Here is a 17392-nt window from a genome sequence, read left to right on the forward strand (position 1 = left end):
AATATATAATGAAACAAAGTTCGATTGCCACCGTGTACAGATCATGTTGGGAATTGAGCAGGGCCGGCCCTGGCTAATTAGGAGCCCAGGGAAAAAACTAAATTAGGCCCTAGACACTATAAATTTTTAATAAATACCCAAATATATGTTGCTGTCACCATCTTCAACCTGCTTTTCTCTTTGTCTCCCTCTCATCTCCGGTTCTCTTTGTGGGGATTCCGGAGATCTTTAAATCGTGTTCATTCATCGTGCATCGTACGATTAGTTTTCGTTACGTATTGTTCATGTTTAATTTTAAGGTCATCTCCAACCGAAGGTTGGCCAGATGACTCGTTTTAGCCATTTGGCCCTCCAAGATATTAATATTTTAATGAACAGTACATCACCATATTTGTCTCCATTTTCAACCAAGGGCCATAGGGCTCGTTTTAGCCCTGTCACAAAAAATCATCTCCAACCGAAGGCCAAACATAATTTATTATTTAAAAACTACAACTTAAATTCAAATTCAAATCCAACGGCTAAGTACTGTAAAAAAAACTACAACATAATTTATTATTTAAAAACAACAACTTAAATTAAATTCAAATTTTGTAAAATAGAAGTTATAGGAACACAGAAATCGTTTTGTAAATTCAATTCAAACTCTACACACATTTAATATGGTTTTTTGAACCCTAAACAAATCGAAGGTGTTGTTGGAAAATATTAGTATTTAGGTTTATTTTAGTATTTGGGTTTTGCTTGTTAGTTTAGGATTTGGGCCTAGCCCATTTGAGTTAGGGTTTCTTAGGTTTAGTTCTCTATAAATATTGCTTGTAATTTAGTTTGAGAAATACGTCATTCACAATGTAGTCTCTTAGGGTTTTGTGGCCGTTTCGGCATTCTCAGTTAATTTAATAATATTTCTATTATTTTGTTAGTCTTGTTCATTGCGCACTCTGATATTCAACTTGGTATCAGAGCAGGTTCAATTGTAACAACTCGTCCCTAGTTCTACGATTTTATAAATTTTAAAAGAACGAATTTACGAAAATGCCCTAGAGGTGAAGGTTTTCACTTTCATTGATCAACGTGTAGAGAAACGTATAACTTATTCACTTAGCGCATTTGATGAACTATGTGATGAACTATGGGTTCAGCCATACAGGCCACAAGAGGTGGATCCGGCTGACATATTACAGGGAAATGTGATGAGATATGGATAAGTCGTACAGGTCACTATAGGTGACTTCGACTTATGTGCTAGCATTGATTGATGAGATATGGATAAGTCGTACAGGTCACTATAGGTGACTCCAACTTATGTGCTAACATTGATTGATGAAATATGGATAAGTCGTATAGGTCACTATAGGTGATTCCGACTTATGTGCTAGTATGGGTTAGTAAGCACATGATTATTTATATTGCTAATGAGATGCTGGGTAGTGATATACTTCTGGATTTACCGTTAATATACATTTGATTTCATACTTCTACATAGTAAAATTTTCTGGAGACTATACAGGTTTTACAGCGAGGGGTTACTACCTTTGATAATTGAAATGATTTTGAAAATCTTTGTTTACCCACTCACACTTTCTATTTTACACCCTTCCAGGTTCTAGTATCAAAGTTCCATATCGACGAGGACTTGTGGCACACCCAGTTCAGGTGGCTCCTTATGATGGTATAATTATTATCTTACCTCACTGTACTTTTCTTATGCTCTGTATCACGTGTGAAATGGATCCATACTCGCTCACCTAGCACTTATGTATATAGGCACTTTTAGTTTTAAATTTATTCATATTTTACACATTATCACATTTTATGGCTTTGTCACATTCCAGGCGTTGGCCAGCATAGCTCGATTTGGAGTTCTAGTGGACATTCTGGGTCGGGGTGTGTCAGTTTGGTATCAGAGCATAAGTTGGGCAGTATTGCGTTCATCACACGCTTGATGTGAGCATTCTCGGTTCTCGAGTCTAATGTTTGAATCTTGCCACCTTGTCGAATATGGAAAATATGTTAGTTGTTCCTAAGTTTTGGGCAAATTTGACGACTTGTCGATCTTTAGAAGATTATTTTGGCCAGTGTCTTTAGATTATAAGCAAAGAACTTTTCTGCCAAGGAAAGGTGTGGAATTGAGACTAGTTGATGGCCCTAACGTGGGTTTAATGTATCATTATTGGTGTATCGCCAAGGATTATGGATCAATCTCATCACTATTGTTAACCATCATTATTAAACCTTTTGAGAGTAGAAATAAAAAATAGTTTTGATTCCTTGGCGATATTCGGGAGAATATCACCATTCCACTTCTTCGTACTACATTAGTTTTCTTGCATCTTTTCACACAAATCCTATTTCAAATTGGTGGTCTATGTAACAAACTTTTGAATCTAAGAGTTTTCTCGTGAAGCTTGTTGAATTCATAGTAGTCTTACCAATGTATAGAACCATTTGGAATGAACTATTTTATTCGTGATTTAAAGTTAACAATTATCATCTTTGCTTGGAAATCGAATGACATTTCTCTATGGAGAACGTGTCTAAAATCTTTATCAACCTTAGAACTTCTTAAATACACTTACTTTTTGGAAAGAACTAAGTTTCTGACAGCGGCAATAGAAGAATTTAATCAGCAGATATGAATGCACTATAGTGTATCTTTCCGGTTGTACGAAAAGGACATATTTACTCTTGAACACTTTTAGCTTGTCCTGTTCTATTTCAGTTGGAAAATAGGAGTATCGATATGGAGTTACCTTTAACCTATCAAGAAATGGTTTGAATGATTATAATCATTTATTTATATGAATGGAGTTGGGAAGTATCATTATACACTCTCAATTCGAGGTATTTTGTATGTGTAGAGAAAGTGAAAATCAATAATCGTGATGCTGAACGAATGGTACGCTTATGTGGTGTTCTAATTGGTGGTAATTTTACTCAAGTAGAAAGCAGTATTCTTCCAGCCTCAAAGCTTAAAGTATTGGCGATGGTTATTTTCTTAAAATGGGCGTTGCAATTTCAACAACAAGACATTTGTGAAGACAACTAAGATAGAAGTGGGATGTTATTAACTTATCTGTGGGGCGTGATATAAAAGTCATCAAATGTGGAGATAAAACAGAAATTAAAATTGAGGCTCCACTTGAGGTGATTGAAGAGAATTTTCAGTCTAGGTGTCTCGCCTTCAATTAGAGTAGAATGATGATGGCATTATGAGAAAGCTGCTTCTAGATTTTTATACAAGTTCAGGCAATCAGAAACCCAACAACATTATCATCTTGGTGTATTTATATTTCATCGTGTTACGTGTTTCACTTCCAAGCCTTTGGAAGTCTTTTTAAAGGTTGTAAGTATTAGATGTTATTTAGTATCACATTTCCACCCCTAAACTAACGATTAGATTGAAGTGAATTACTCAGACTTTAGTGGACGTGTTGCATTTTGTTCGTCCCACAAGTTGTATGGGTGTAACATACCATTATCTCTATTTTAGTTGCTTGTAACTATGGTTAGCTATGATACCATTAGAGTCGATATACAGAGACTTTATGCACAGTACATGATTGTTAGACACTTAGCCTTATTAGAGTTATGTGTAACTGAGGTTACATTCCTAGTTATGAGTACGGCACCAATTGAGATATGGTAGCAATATGTGAGTTGCAGCAGAGAGTTGTGGGTAGGTATTAGAATGATGGAGCACAGAAATTTTATGGTATTGACGATGTTGCCTGAGAAAGTAATGCGTGAGCACGTTTGAGGCTTGTTCAGACGATGTATGTGTATTTCTCCAATGAGAGACAAGATGGTAATATTGCACCCTTGTCCGATTACATTTAGTCATTTACTTATTGATGGGCTTAACCCAATGTTATTATACAATTACCTTCAGAGTAGGTAAAGCTACAAGTGTGTGGGTGAAAACTTTCAATGTTCCATTTTGATTTAAATATATCTAATTTGACTTGATGTTTTCGTAAAGGATTTTATATTGTAGTATTGTTTCGAAAGAGAATGAAAGTTTGAGTTGGAGGCATGAAAGAGGAATCACTACACTCTGATCGCGACGGAATGACATTCTCTTTTATGCAATCGCTCTAGCTTGATTTCCTCCTTCCGTGTATGTGTGTGTGTGTATATATATATATATATTTTTTCCTATCTTTTAGAGTACATTACGTTTAGCTAATGATGTCAAATTTTGGGGTCAAAATTTTTATAAGGTGGGTAGATTGTGACAACCCGTCCTAATAAATTTAAAAAGAATGAATTTACAAAAATGCCCTAGAGGTGAAGGTTTTGACTTTCATTGACCAACGTGTAGAGAAACGTATAACTTATTCACTTAGCGTATTTGTGTAGTACTCGTTGGTACGAACACATAGGTGAAAGCCGTTTGCGAGTCCATATTATATCGATATAGTTACGGACGTTTGAAGTTGTAAAACTATAGATTGTGGGAATTATTTAATTTCCGCATGTGGGTTAAAGGTTAAATTAGTTAAAATAAAAGGGACCAATCATATTTTTAGAGAAAAAAAAAGAAAAAAAAGGGCATTGGATGCCCAATCTGAGAGGGAGACGAGCAACGAACCAGGAGAAAAAGAAGGAGAGTCTGATCAATCAGGAAGGAGAATAGAAAGGAAATGAGAGAAAGGGGAGGGTAGCAAACCAGGGCTGGATCCCCTTGACTCGTAACCCGTTTCAAAACCCGGTTTATGGAGGCCTCTTCTGTCGCCATTTCCGTCCATTTTCCGACGAGTTGGAGTTTCTCATCACCACCATTCGACTCAACGACCTTCCCTCTTCAAATTTCACACAAACTTGACGGTGGTTAGTGGAGATTTCATGACGAACTCATGTCATCTTCTCCGACGAACTCGAGGACACCCATGGCAGAATCCGCCATTTCTGAAGCAAACTCCACCAACTACCACCACCAATAGACCTCCCTCAACCCCAGGAACAAAGCCCAAGTAGTGGTTGAGGCGTCAGAGTGCATTTGGAGTTCGAATTGAAGCACAACCATTTCTAGGGTTCCGGTGGATCAAGGTGAATTTCAGCCGTTTCCCGGCCAAATTGGACTTGGCCACATGTAAACTTGCTCTAATAATTGAGATCTCCATTTCTGTGAAATTTGAGAATTTTTAGAAATAGTTGATTTTTCCGACAAGTCGGGGTGGCCGACCGCCGTGTGCGGCGGTGCGTGGCGGCGGCACGTGGGCTGAGGCATCCCCTGACCTTCCTAGGATAAATTTGATACTTCAATTTCGTATGTGAAGTCCGATTGACAAAATTCTGTCGTTTGAACCTAGTTCCATTAAGGTCCGCCACTTGAATATTATATCAATCAATGATCTAACCGTTGGATCGTCACCAAACTTTAATACATTATAGTACGTAATATTTGAGGATCATAGAAACTTACAGATCGGGAATCCGACATACGGATCTTCTCGAATTGGATTTGTAAGTTCATAAAATAAAATGATGACCGCCACTTGGTTTTGGCAATTGAAGGAGATCTGACCGTTGGATCATAATGGAACATTAGGATGTGGTTCTAGGAACATAATGTGAATCTTGGGAAGTAACGGATCGGAAATCCGTGATGCTGATCTTCCGAAGTGAATTACGTAATGTTGTGTTTTATGTAAATTATGTATTCTATCGGTAAGAACTCTGAGACGTGATTTGATAATTGTTCTAGATGACATTGGTTCGTGATGTCTCGATATGCGTGATAGGGAGTCATAGCGTTGACCTCAGGTGAGTGGGTCTTTTCCTTTCTATCGTGTGTGTATATATATATTATATGATTGATAATTCCACAAACGTTTATAACTTGATTATTGCTTACGATTACTGTGTATGCTTTGAAGTAATTATTGTGAACTACGAATGGCTTGATCCATGTTTAGGGTACGTAAGCAGTCTAACGAGACGTTAGATGCAACCATACAATAAATGAGACTAAATAATTGAGACAACAGCTTTGTTTGGGAAATTGGGCAATATGAAGGAGATTGGTGGAAAATGTGAGATTTAACTTTATGATTTGGTGGTTAAATGTTGTTCATAAATCAATGTGTGAAGAACCAAGAAATTGAAGTAAGGAAACATAAATAATGATAGTTAATTAAACTAGTGTCTAATTGGGCTTATCACCGATAATTATTCCCGAAAATAAATAATTCAGAAGTAGGGTGTTACAACTTATGCATTTTACGCCATATTATATATATATATATATGTGTGTGTGTGTGTATGTATGCATATAATTGAAAATGCTATGACATAGTTGAGTATTAGATTGCATCATGGTATATCCATATGTATATTACTTGCACATAATTATTATGAACGCTTTGAAGTGCAAAGGTGAACGCTGGAGACCCAAGTAAGTTCAAGTGAGTTTATGGTACTAGTTGAAATGATGAAGTTATGGTTGACTATATGTAAGTTTTAGGCAACTCCGACCTTGTCGTACAAGTTGCAATGATAGGCAACTCCGACACTATCGTACAGGTTGTCCATGAGTTGTACATGTTATAATAGATGCAGTTAGAGCTCATTATCCTGCACCTCGGTGTTAGTGCTTCGCCCGTGGCCAGGGCCTAACCTTCACGTGATCGTTCACCTCCTACACCACACGCTCACCTTGGATACAAGGCATGTGCTAGCCTATCGTACAGACCACATTAGGTGGTTCTGACTTATAGGTGACTTGCGATACTTCGCACAGCCTTCACATGATCATAGCTCTTGAGCGTATTTATTTACACCCAGCCTGTTGTACAGACCACCTTAGGTGGTTCCGACTCGTGTGCAGGGATATGTGATGAACTATGGGTTCAGCCATGCAGGCCACAAGAGGTGGATCCGACTGACATATTACAGGGAATGTGATGAGATATGGATAAGTCGTACATGTCACTATAGGTGACTCCGACTTATGTGCTAGCATTGATTGATGAGATATGGATAAGTCGTACAGGTCACTATAGGTGATTCCGACTTGTGTGCTAGTATGGGTTAGTAAGCACATGATTATTTATATTGCTAATTAGATGCTGGGTAGTGGTATACTTCTGGATTTACTGTTAGTATACATTTGATTTCATACTTCTACGTAGTAAAATTTTCTGGAGACTATACAGGTTTTACGGCGAGGGGTTACTACCTTTGATAATTGAAATGATTTTGAAAATCTTTGTTTACCCACTCACACTTTCTATTTTGCACCCCTCCAGCTTTTAGTATCAAAGTTCCGTATCGACGAGGTCTTGTGGCACTCCCAGTTCAAGTGGCTCCTTATGATGGTATAATTATTATCTTACCTCACTGTACTTTTCTTATGTTCTGTATCATGTGTGAAATGGGTCCATACCCGCTCACCGCACACTTGTGTGTATAGGCACTTTTAGTTTTGAATTTATTCACATTTTACACATTATCACATTCTATGGCTTCGTCACCTTCCAGGTGTTGGCCAGCACAGCTCGATTCGGAGTTCTAGTGGACATTCCGGGTCGGGGTGTGTCATCGATCCTTAGGGTTCAATCTGTTCTCGTTGGTATCAATTTGTTTGCCTTTGTCGTCGTTCGTTTTAGATTTGTTAGTTGGTATTGATTGTTTGCAAGGAAAAAGTCAATATGACTGATCTACCACACCATTGCTATTTAGTTGTGTGTGATGTTGCACATGTTCGCCCAGAAGAAGAGAGAAAAAAGAAGGAAAAAGAAAAAAATTGTTTGGAGTTTTTGAGGCCCCCACACAGGCAAAGAACAAATATGTTTTTTTGTTTGTTTGCTCAGGTTTGTTTGGAAGCTCGCAATTGGCATCGGTATTAGTATTGGCATTGACATTGGAATTGGCATTGGTACTGGCACTAGAATTTGGAGTCTTACATCCACATATATTTTGGCAAACTCATGTCATGTACCGCCATGAGTTTGACAGGGAGTGTTCGAAAATATTAGTATTTAGGTTTATTTTAGTATTTGGGTTTTGCTTGTTAGTTTAGGATTTGGGCCTAGCCCATCTGAGTTAGGGTTTCTTAGATTTAGTTCTCTATAAATATTGCTTCTAATTTAGTTTGAGAAATAAGTCATTCACAATGTAGTCTCCTAGGGTTTTGTAGCCGTTTCGGCATTCTCAGTTAGTTTAATAATATTCTTATTATTTTGTTAGTCTTGTTCGTTCTGCACTCTGATATTCAACTGGTGTGAGTAACGCATTTACGATTAACCATCTATTTATTTGATGCAATGGAATATTAAGCGATATTCAAATAAAATATTCATTTACGATGATTTTAAAATAAAGATGAAGAAATTGAAAGGTTCCGATTATGAAATTTATACGTGAAGATATGTTATTCTCAAGGGATGAGATATGTGCATTCCTATTAGGATGCAAATTTTAAAATGCATCATCTCCTATTAAAACATTCTTGAAGCAGAAGTACATTGCTCACATACATTGCACACAAACATAAGATCACACAAGTTCACAACTGCATATGTTGCAAGTAAAAGTGTAACATATCTCTCTGTAAAACTCCCAAAAAAAAGTTCTAAATGCTTCGTCCAAATCTCCCAAAACCCCCACAAAACCCTCTAAACCAGCAAAGCTTTGAACAAAACTACAGAGACGTCTGCAACCTCCTCCTCTCCCTAACCCACTCAAGGTCCCTCCCAAAGGGTCTGCAACTCCATTCCCATGTCCTCAAATCTGGCCTCCAAACCATCCCTCTCATCTCCCACCACCTCATCAACTTCTACTCCAAGAACCAGCTCCCCCTTCATTCCCGCCAAATTTTTGAAGAAGCCTCACGAAAGTCATCAACTACTTGGAGCTCCGTCATCTCCTCATTTGCCCAGAACGAGCTTCCGGTCCTCGCCATTGAGTACTTTCGTCGAATGCTTGGCGCGCAACTGCGTCCTGATGACCATATATACCCGAGCGTCGCCAAGTCCTGCGCGATTTTGAATCGGCTCGATGTTGGGCAGTCTGTGCATTGCCTTGCGGTGAAGACTGGGTACGAGTTTGATGTGTTTGTGGGAAGTTCTGTGGTCGATATGTATGCGAAATGCGGAGAGATAAGGGATGCTCGGAAGGTGTTTGACGAAATTCCTGAGAAGAATGTGGTTTCTTGGAGTGGGATGATATATGGGTATACTCAATTGGGTCAAGACGAGGAGGCTTTGAGACTATTTAAACAAGCCATGGTTGAAAATTTGGATGTCAATGACTTTACGTTTTCGAGTGTTATACGGGTTTGTGGCAATTCGACGCTTTTTGAATTGGGGAGGCAAATACATGGCTTGTGCTTCAAAACGAACTTTGATTTGTCGAGCTTTGTTGGTAGTTCTTTGGTTTCTCTGTACTCTAAGTGTGGAGTGATTGAAGGAGCTTATCGTGTTTTTGATGAGATACCCGTTAAGAATCTTGGAATGTGGAATGCAATGCTGATCGCAAGCGCCCAGCACGTGCACACGGATAACGCTCTTGATCTGTTTAAACAGATGGAAAGTGCAGGGATGAAGCCGAATTTCATTACGTTTTTGTGTGTGCTCTATGCTTGTAGTCATGCTGGGCTAGTTGAAAAGGGGCAATATTACTTTAGCCTCATGAGAGAGTATGGGATTGAGCCAGGGGAGCAGCATTATGCTACCCTAGTGGACTTGCTTGGCCGTGCTGGAAAATTGCAGGAAGCAGTTAAAATTATTGATGAAATGCCTATAGAACCAACAGAATCTATATGGGGAGCTTTATTAACGGGTTGTCGAATCCACGGTGACACTGAATTGGCAGCCTCTGTGGCTGACAGAGTCTTTGAGTTGGGTCCTGTGAGCTCTGGCCTGCATGTGCTTTTGTCTAATGCTTATGCTGCTGCCCAAAGATTTGAGGAAGCAGCAAAAGTCAGGAAGATGCTAAGAGATCGAGGTGTGAAAAAGGAAACGGGTTTGAGCTGGGTTGAGGAGGGAAACAAGATTCACACATTCGCGGCTGGGGACAGGACTCACATGAGAACTAAAGAGATTTATGAGAAGTTGGAGGAGTTAGGGGAGGAAATGGAGAAAGCTGGTTATGTTGCAGACACAAGTTTTGTGCTAAGAGAGGTAAATCGCGAAGAGAAAGATCAGACAATTAGGTATCACAGTGAAAGACTAGCTGTAGCATTTGGTCTTATAACCTTTCTGCCTGATAGACCAATTAGGATTATGAAGAACTTGCGCATTTGTGGTGACTGTCATACTGCAATTAAGTTTATGTCCAAGTGCTCAGGAAGGGTTATCATAGTGAGGGATAACAATAGGTTTCATAGGTTTGAGGATGGAAAGTGTACCTGCGGAGATTATTGGTGATTAATATGTATCAAATTCATTAACGATTAACTAAAAGATGGTCTGAATGGTCTAAAACTCCTGTTCAAGATGCTGCTGCCGGTTAATAACAAAGCGCATTAGCAGAACCTCTAGTCGATCATTCTGATGCTTTTTTCGTTGGAGAGATAGTGAGCCATTTCTGCTTGAACCATTTTATTTTTCCCCTTGTCAGTTCTAAGCACTTGCACATCCATATATGGTGGCTAATCCGGTGTTTCATGCTAGTACCAAGCATATTGAATTAGATTACCATTTTGTTCGTGAGAGGGTTAAACTTGGGGCACACAAGGTGTTCCTTGTTCCTTTTTTGGATCAACCTGTGGATATCCTAATTAAAGGGCTCTCTAAACAACGAATCCTCTTTCTTCATTCCAAACTTGTCTTATCTTGACCCAGTGGCGAAGCCATAAATCGAAGTTAGGAGGGGCTTCCAAGCCATGTGAAAGAAATTTCACAAAAAAATAACTAATGGGAGAAAAAGGTTCATTTTTTGTAGTGCAATGAAAAACTTTAATCAAAAGAGAATAATGGAGTCACGAAAAAAAAAGATTGAGATAATTATATCATAACCACCAAACTTCTTTATAAGTTCCTACATTGAAGTTGAACAAATATTAATTATCGTGACTCAAAATTGCAGCTATGACAATTGTCTTTCAAGATAAATTCTTCCTCTATTTCATATATGCATGGTTTCATTGTAAAACAACACTCTATGCAAAATGATGAACTAACTAATTTTTTTTTTTAAACAATATATTTGTTAGATTAGATGTTCGATTAGGAAGTCAACCAAGTTCGAGCACACGTCGTGGTTAGATTAGGGAGCTAATTGGGTTCGAAATCACACCGTGGTGCAATGGCAACACTCATCTCCACCACTGTGGTAGAGGGTTACTTACGAAATTTCAAAAACTTTAATCAAAAGGTTTAAAGATTTCTAGTTTGTTTGATTTTTTTGCAGAATTAATCGTTAAAGAGTGACTTAGAATTTAGAAGATGCTTTCATCAAACAACATTACAGAATAAATAAAAGTTAATACCAACCCCTTCTTATTGACATTTATTCCTCTCCAAGTCTCTTTCAACTTTCTTCTTTTTCTTGTTTTTAATTAGTTTTATGGCTCATCTTTGTGCTCATGAGTCGTTTACCTATATCTTAGGGGAAAGAAAAAAATACACAGAGATGAACGAAATTCCACAAAACATCCCAATTTCCCTCTGTTTTATTATTAATATATTTATTTTTTTATAAAAAAAAAATCTGAAATATTGGCATATTGTTAATCGAAAAATGACTTGATATTAAAAGATGGTAATGATCGTCAACATCATATAATATAATATTCCAACATCAACATCACATGATATGATATCCGACGGAGTAAACAATGCACACATTATTTTTCTTTCACATACGAATAACCAACTTCGCTTCCAAGCAGCGTGTCATCCACTCGCGCATTAGCACATTATAAATAACTAAACCAGTAAACAGCTGTAACATACTTTTCGAATGATGAACTCTAGAGAGAAAAACAAGAAAAGCAGATGATAATCATTATATAATCACATTAAAACAGTGAGATCTGCAACTTTTGTTATGCTACTAGGCATAAAATAAACAATAGAACCCAGAATTTATAAATATCCCAAAATGATTGAGAGAGAATCCAAATCCAATATCTTTTTCTTTTCCCCATCCAAATTCCACATCCCAAATCCCACATCCACATAATCTCAAATCCCACCACCATGATCGTGATTTGGAACCCCACCAAATCGCATTTCCCCATCTTAATGCTATCCTATTAACGCACTAAAACCAAAACCAGTACAACTAGCAGAGAAGATCAAATTGCAAAGGTAATTATATTCTTAGATTGCTTGGCTAAAAACGCTTTGAGTTTTGAAGATAAAAATAATTGCCTATGTTCAGCAAAAGAGCTAGAAGTGCTTATGAATCATAAAACGTCTTTTAGAGAAACACATGTCAAATCATTCTTCATAAGGCACTTGTCAGATGTTTTTTCAAGTACTTAAGGTTTGAAAAGTTTTTAGGAACAGACCGCTAGCTAAAACAGCTCATGAGCTCATTTGAAATTATTTTTAAAATGATTGAAAATGTTTTTTGAAAAAATATTTTTTAAGTTTCTAAGGCTGCATAAAATAATAAATTATTTTTCCAGAATTCACTTGTCATTTTACTAAAAATTAATTCAAAAACATTTTCACTAAAAGTAACTTTCATTTTAAAAATACTTCCAAACGAGCACTAAATCAATTATTATTTTCTACACAAACAATCACCGACGAGCCTTGACAGGATAGCGATTTTCACTCTCTCGTTCACCGCTTTTGAATTCCTTATCTTGTCTTCGTCCCTTGATCACTCTTTGATTATTTAATCTATGGCCAAAAAAACAAAACCACGGAAAATAAAGAAGGGTGCGAAAATCACTTCCCAATTAACATACTCAAGCACAGGATAAAAAGAATGATAGGTTACATAAAAACATGTAAAATATAAGCAACTGAAAACCAATAGCAGTAAAACTTGAATGTTACAATTATGGAAGGATCATAATTTCTCCATCTCCCTCTTTTTATCCCTAGCAACTGCCCCACTAGCAGCAGTTGCTGTATTACAAAATTACATCAGAATAAAGAACCATTAGAAGCAAGAACAACCTTTCCAATCCCCAAAAATGGACCAGAGCTCCAGTCCAGGCTCGTAATATGAAGAAACCTTTCTGAGACAATAATAAAATGACCCCCTCCTAATTTTTGTACTGAATTTTGACAATGAATAAAAGGAACCCAAAATATTAAACAGGCCATATGATTTTCGAGCTTCATGTTCATACAACATGTTTGCTCATCTTAGAAGAAAAAAATTTGACGATCATAATAAACCCCTAAAATTTTAAAATATTTTCGAAGAAAACGGCACCTAGACCGGGTTCCGACTTTTTCGAGTATAACCCAGAGGTATTCTTACTCTTTTCTAACTTCTGTGACAATAAATGGTGAAATGAATTTCTTCAAGTGACCTGGTAATCCATGTTTAGTTACTTTCCATGCCCACCCGCCAACAAAATCTGGAAAAAAGAAGGGCGTTGTGTTATTTAATTTGAGTCGAAAAAAGGCATTATGTTATATACTAAAACATTCTTGTTAACTACCTTTGGGATAGCCGCCACGTTGTGTCAGTTCTGCTGAGCCACGAGATCAAGATGCATTTGGTCAATCCATGCTCCCAACACAGCATGATCGACCGCCTCCCTTTGGGAGTTTGCACTTGGACCGTTGTTGGAGGAACCAGTGGCCGTAACAGCTGAGCTCGATGTTTGCTTCTCTTTGATGTCGGTAGGAGATTCTTTAACAAGTGACTGAACCCATGACAGATCTGGCTCCTCTCCATTGTTCCCAAGCTCAAAAGAAGATGATCTGCGGAGCTTACCCAATTCATCTGTAGAAACTGCCCAATCTGGTTTTCCATTGGAGGATCCCCATTTTGACCAAGAATTTGGAGAGGAACCAACAATGGATGCAGAATTGGAGCCGAGTTCCCGTGAACTTAGGCTACGAAACTGTTGTTGCTTCTCTCTTTGAGCTAGCATCGAAACTCGAGGGCCCATTGGTGAGATAGGTTCCACATTCCGTGGAGACATCCTCCCAGATGATGGGCCCCCATAAGAGGCCTGCAATAGAGCATGATCAGCAGTTTTTGGAGAAAAGGTTGTGTGGATCGGTGAAAGAATGCTCTGCTGGTGTTGAAATTGATTGAGAACAGCTGATTTATGAGTTGGGGAGAAAACACCTGATTGCAATGATTGATCAGAGTACCGGGGTGATAAGCTCTCTGCAGAGAAGATATCATCAAGATTTGAGGGGGTTAGGGTTGTCCTTCGACCAGAACGGTTCAGTGAATTATTACTCAGAGATGGTTGGGATAGGCAAGATAATTCATTTAGTAGCTGCTGTTGCTGCAGCTGCTGTTGCTGCATATCAAACTCTGGCAGTAAATCAAAATCATCCGCAGGCATATCTCTTGCGCAAAGAGAAGATCTCAAGCGACTAGACTGAAGATTGCTACCTGGCAGATGCAAGGCCGGGACATTAGGTTGGGGCCAACCCAGAGATGAGTGTGACATGCCATTGGCAGATGGAGACATGGGTGGAGTAAATGGTGAAGGAGACATAACATTGACCGATGATGGGGAACCAGGCAAGAGGCTCATTGCAGCAGCAAAATCCATGGCCGAAGCACCAGAGGTGCTCGAGCGAGGAGAAGGAACAGCAGAACCAGTAGAAACATATAATGGCCTGAGTTCCTCTGTGGTGTGGGCAAAAAAGCAGACTCTCCTTGCACAGCTTGTACCATCCTTGCAAAGTCGGGTCCGATACTGAGCTGGGTGTAGCCAGCACTCAAAAACCCCATGAGCATATTCACACATATCTCCACGTCTGCAAGCCCCCTTTCTGAAATCAGGACAAGGAACACAGCTATAATGAAATTTCCTTGGATCCCTTCTTCGTGCATTTTCCCCTGGATGGACAAAAGGGCACTCAGTCCAATCATGAGAGTATGCACGTGAACAAGGCCTCACCTTGAATGAATACATTCGGAACTCATCAGTTGAATAAATGCTGTTCTTGATGTCTGGAAGAGAGGGGTCAACAGGATATTCCTTCTTCTCTGATGCAGAAGAGAGAGAATTATAGAACTTCGACTTTGTTGGGGAACAAGTAAAATCTAAAGCAGAAGGAGACCCATTTTCTGGGGAAGCTGACAGTGGAGGAGAAGTTGAATGTATGGTTCTCGTTGACACCGTGAGAGTTTTTTCACCAGCAGTACCATTTATCACAAGGAGTTCTTCTAGAGCTAATTTGACATTTTGTAGCCTAGGAGGAACAACTATAACATCAATAGGCCGATGACCGTTAGCATCAAGCAAATTAGGATCAGCACCAGCTCCTAAAAGCAGCTTCACACAATCCACAGCATTCTCAGCCCCACCTGAAGCAGCACAGTGAAGAGCAGTGCTCCTATCACGCCCACAGGCCTGGTTCACATCAGCATCAGAGAGAGAAAGAATTAGCTTCATGACATCAATGCTACCGTATGTAGCAGCAACCATTAAAGGGGTTCTCTGCTCATTAACCATCTGTTTTGAGCCCTTCTGACGACAATACCACAAACCAATCTCATCGATGGCAGAAGGGTCCTGCTCAATTGATCGTTTAAAGCTCTCAATGTCATTGTTCGCAGCAAGCTCAAGTAAACTGGCAAAAGCATCTTCAGTTTCAACTGTCAAGTGATTCATGGCTGTATTGGAGAGTCTACTTTCGTCAACAGAGATAAGAGATGCCGCTGGAGAAGAATTGAGTTTTATCTGGTCTGATCCATTGCACATGCTTTCATTTGCTGGGATGCCAGCTGAACATAATAATAACAAATCATTGAATTAAACTACAAGAAATATATAGATATATGTATATACATATACGAACTAAATGTCCCCAAAAGAAACCATAAGGACAAAGTGGCCATACAACGATGACGCCGATTTTAGACTAACAAACAACATTCTTAGAAACAAGAAACACAAGCTTGGTGGATTTAACAGACACGAATAGATATCCAACTAACGGAACTCAGTAATCCACGAATCAAATTGGTTTTCTATTTTCGATACTAGCCGATTGATAAAAAGTTAAGTGCAAATGGTTTAACTCCCTCAAGGAATTTCACTCCCCTTCCATACAGAGTCTCCAATAGAGTATGAACACAAGTTGTATATCAGATTTGTCGATTTCAAATCCGATGCCATATAAATCACACATAATCTCAAACATATTATTAATTCCATAAGAAAAATATTAAGAAATCAACCCCTGTTAGAGTACTGAGCAAACATTGAAAAATCAAAAATAAAATTATATAAGAAATTAAGATTCACACACATGGGTGATTAATTTTTATCAGAAACACTACCAACATTGAACTATGCTGAGAAATTAAAACCCCTAAAAAATCTTAACATAAAATTGCATCCTTTTTGTAATTTTTATCATCACCTAAAACAAACAGATCTGTGAGCACAGAAACCAAAGTCAACACTCAAACCAAAATACAACTTTTAAGGATCAAAGCAGCCACAATCGCACTACTGATCTTCCCAAAAATGTAAAAAAATAAAGAAAAATATTGATAATTTATATGATAATTTCTCACTCCTCAAAAATCACACAGCTATAACCAAACAAAAATACGTACAAAATATCCATGGATATCGAGAGTCGTCATTCCTGAAGATCAAGAGTAGAAGACGGTATCCTCAGCCAGTCTAAGACTGAGACACAATATATATGCGTGTGTGTGTGTATAGGTGAGTTTATAGTGTGATCGAAGCGAATCTTACCAAATCTTCCAGCTAAGAAAGAGAGGGCGGAAGCAGCACCATTGAAGGACTGCGACAGTGACGCAGATCTAAAACTGCTTCTTCTTCTTCTTCAGGTCACCTCTCAAAAAGACTTGTTTGGACTCCGAGAAAATCTTCCTCTGTTTTCTGAGCAAATAAAGAGAGAGAAAGAAGAAGAAAAGATAGAGAGAATAAAAAAGCGCCCTCTTCTTCCTTCTCCCAATTCCTCTGCCCTGTGCTTTCGAAATTAAAATTTTTTAAAAAAATTAAAAAATATAAATTAAATTAATAATTTTTTGGGTTTGTTGATAAAATCGCCTATCCAATACGGGCAAAAGAAAAACTTAAAAAAGCCAAAGGCGCACTGAGGGTCGCTGTTTTCACGCCATTTTCTTTTGGGTCCAATGACATTGCGCCACGTCAGGGTGGTCTGGACACGCGCGATATTTTCGCAAAAGAGAGGGAAATTATCGGAAATTAAATTCTCCTGAATCTGCACGTGGCGGAGCCTGATTGGTGGATGGTACGTAGCAGAAGTGGGAATAAGAGTACACGAGCCGGAGCGCTGTT

The 17392-nt window shown here is 38.4% G+C and overlaps 2 protein-coding genes across 2 annotated transcripts; one reads left to right on the forward strand and one right to left on the reverse strand.

Annotated features, from left to right (window-relative positions):
• The first annotated feature begins 8406 nt into the window (after positions 1-8406).
• On the forward strand, positions 8407-10430 carry LOC103422132 (putative pentatricopeptide repeat-containing protein At5g52630). Its single transcript, XM_008360167.4, has one exon. It carries the CDS (start codon positions 8583-8585, stop codon positions 10371-10373), a length of 1791 nt encoding a protein of 596 aa, XP_008358389.3. The 5' UTR covers positions 8407-8582; the 3' UTR covers positions 10374-10430.
• A 2489-nt stretch (positions 10431-12919) lies between these two features.
• Positions 12920-17185, reverse strand: LOC114820130 (zinc finger CCCH domain-containing protein 30). The gene is made up of 3 exons (XM_029090491.2): positions 16823-17185; positions 13580-15837; positions 12920-13495 (listed from the first exon to the last, which is right to left on the reverse strand). The coding sequence occupies exon 2, from the start codon at positions 15812-15814 to the stop codon at positions 13604-13606; it is 2211 nt and encodes a 736-aa protein (XP_028946324.1). The 5' UTR covers positions 15815-15837; positions 16823-17185; the 3' UTR covers positions 12920-13495; positions 13580-13603.
• Positions 17186-17392: the final 207 nt, after the last annotated feature.

This window comes from Malus domestica, chromosome 12 (genome assembly GCF_042453785.1).
Source record: "Malus domestica chromosome 12, GDT2T_hap1".
In the NCBI taxonomy this organism is placed as follows: domain Eukaryota; kingdom Viridiplantae; phylum Streptophyta; class Magnoliopsida; order Rosales; family Rosaceae; genus Malus; species Malus domestica.

Excerpts from the sequence above, each read along its gene's own strand:
- LOC103422132 (XM_008360167.4), top strand. The coding sequence starts at position 8,583 with ATGCTTCGTCCAAATCTCCCAAAACCCCCACAAAACCCTCTAAACCAG.
- LOC114820130 (XM_029090491.2), bottom strand. The coding sequence starts at position 15,814 with ATGTGCAATGGATCAGACCAGATAAAACTCAATTCTTCTCCAGCGGCA.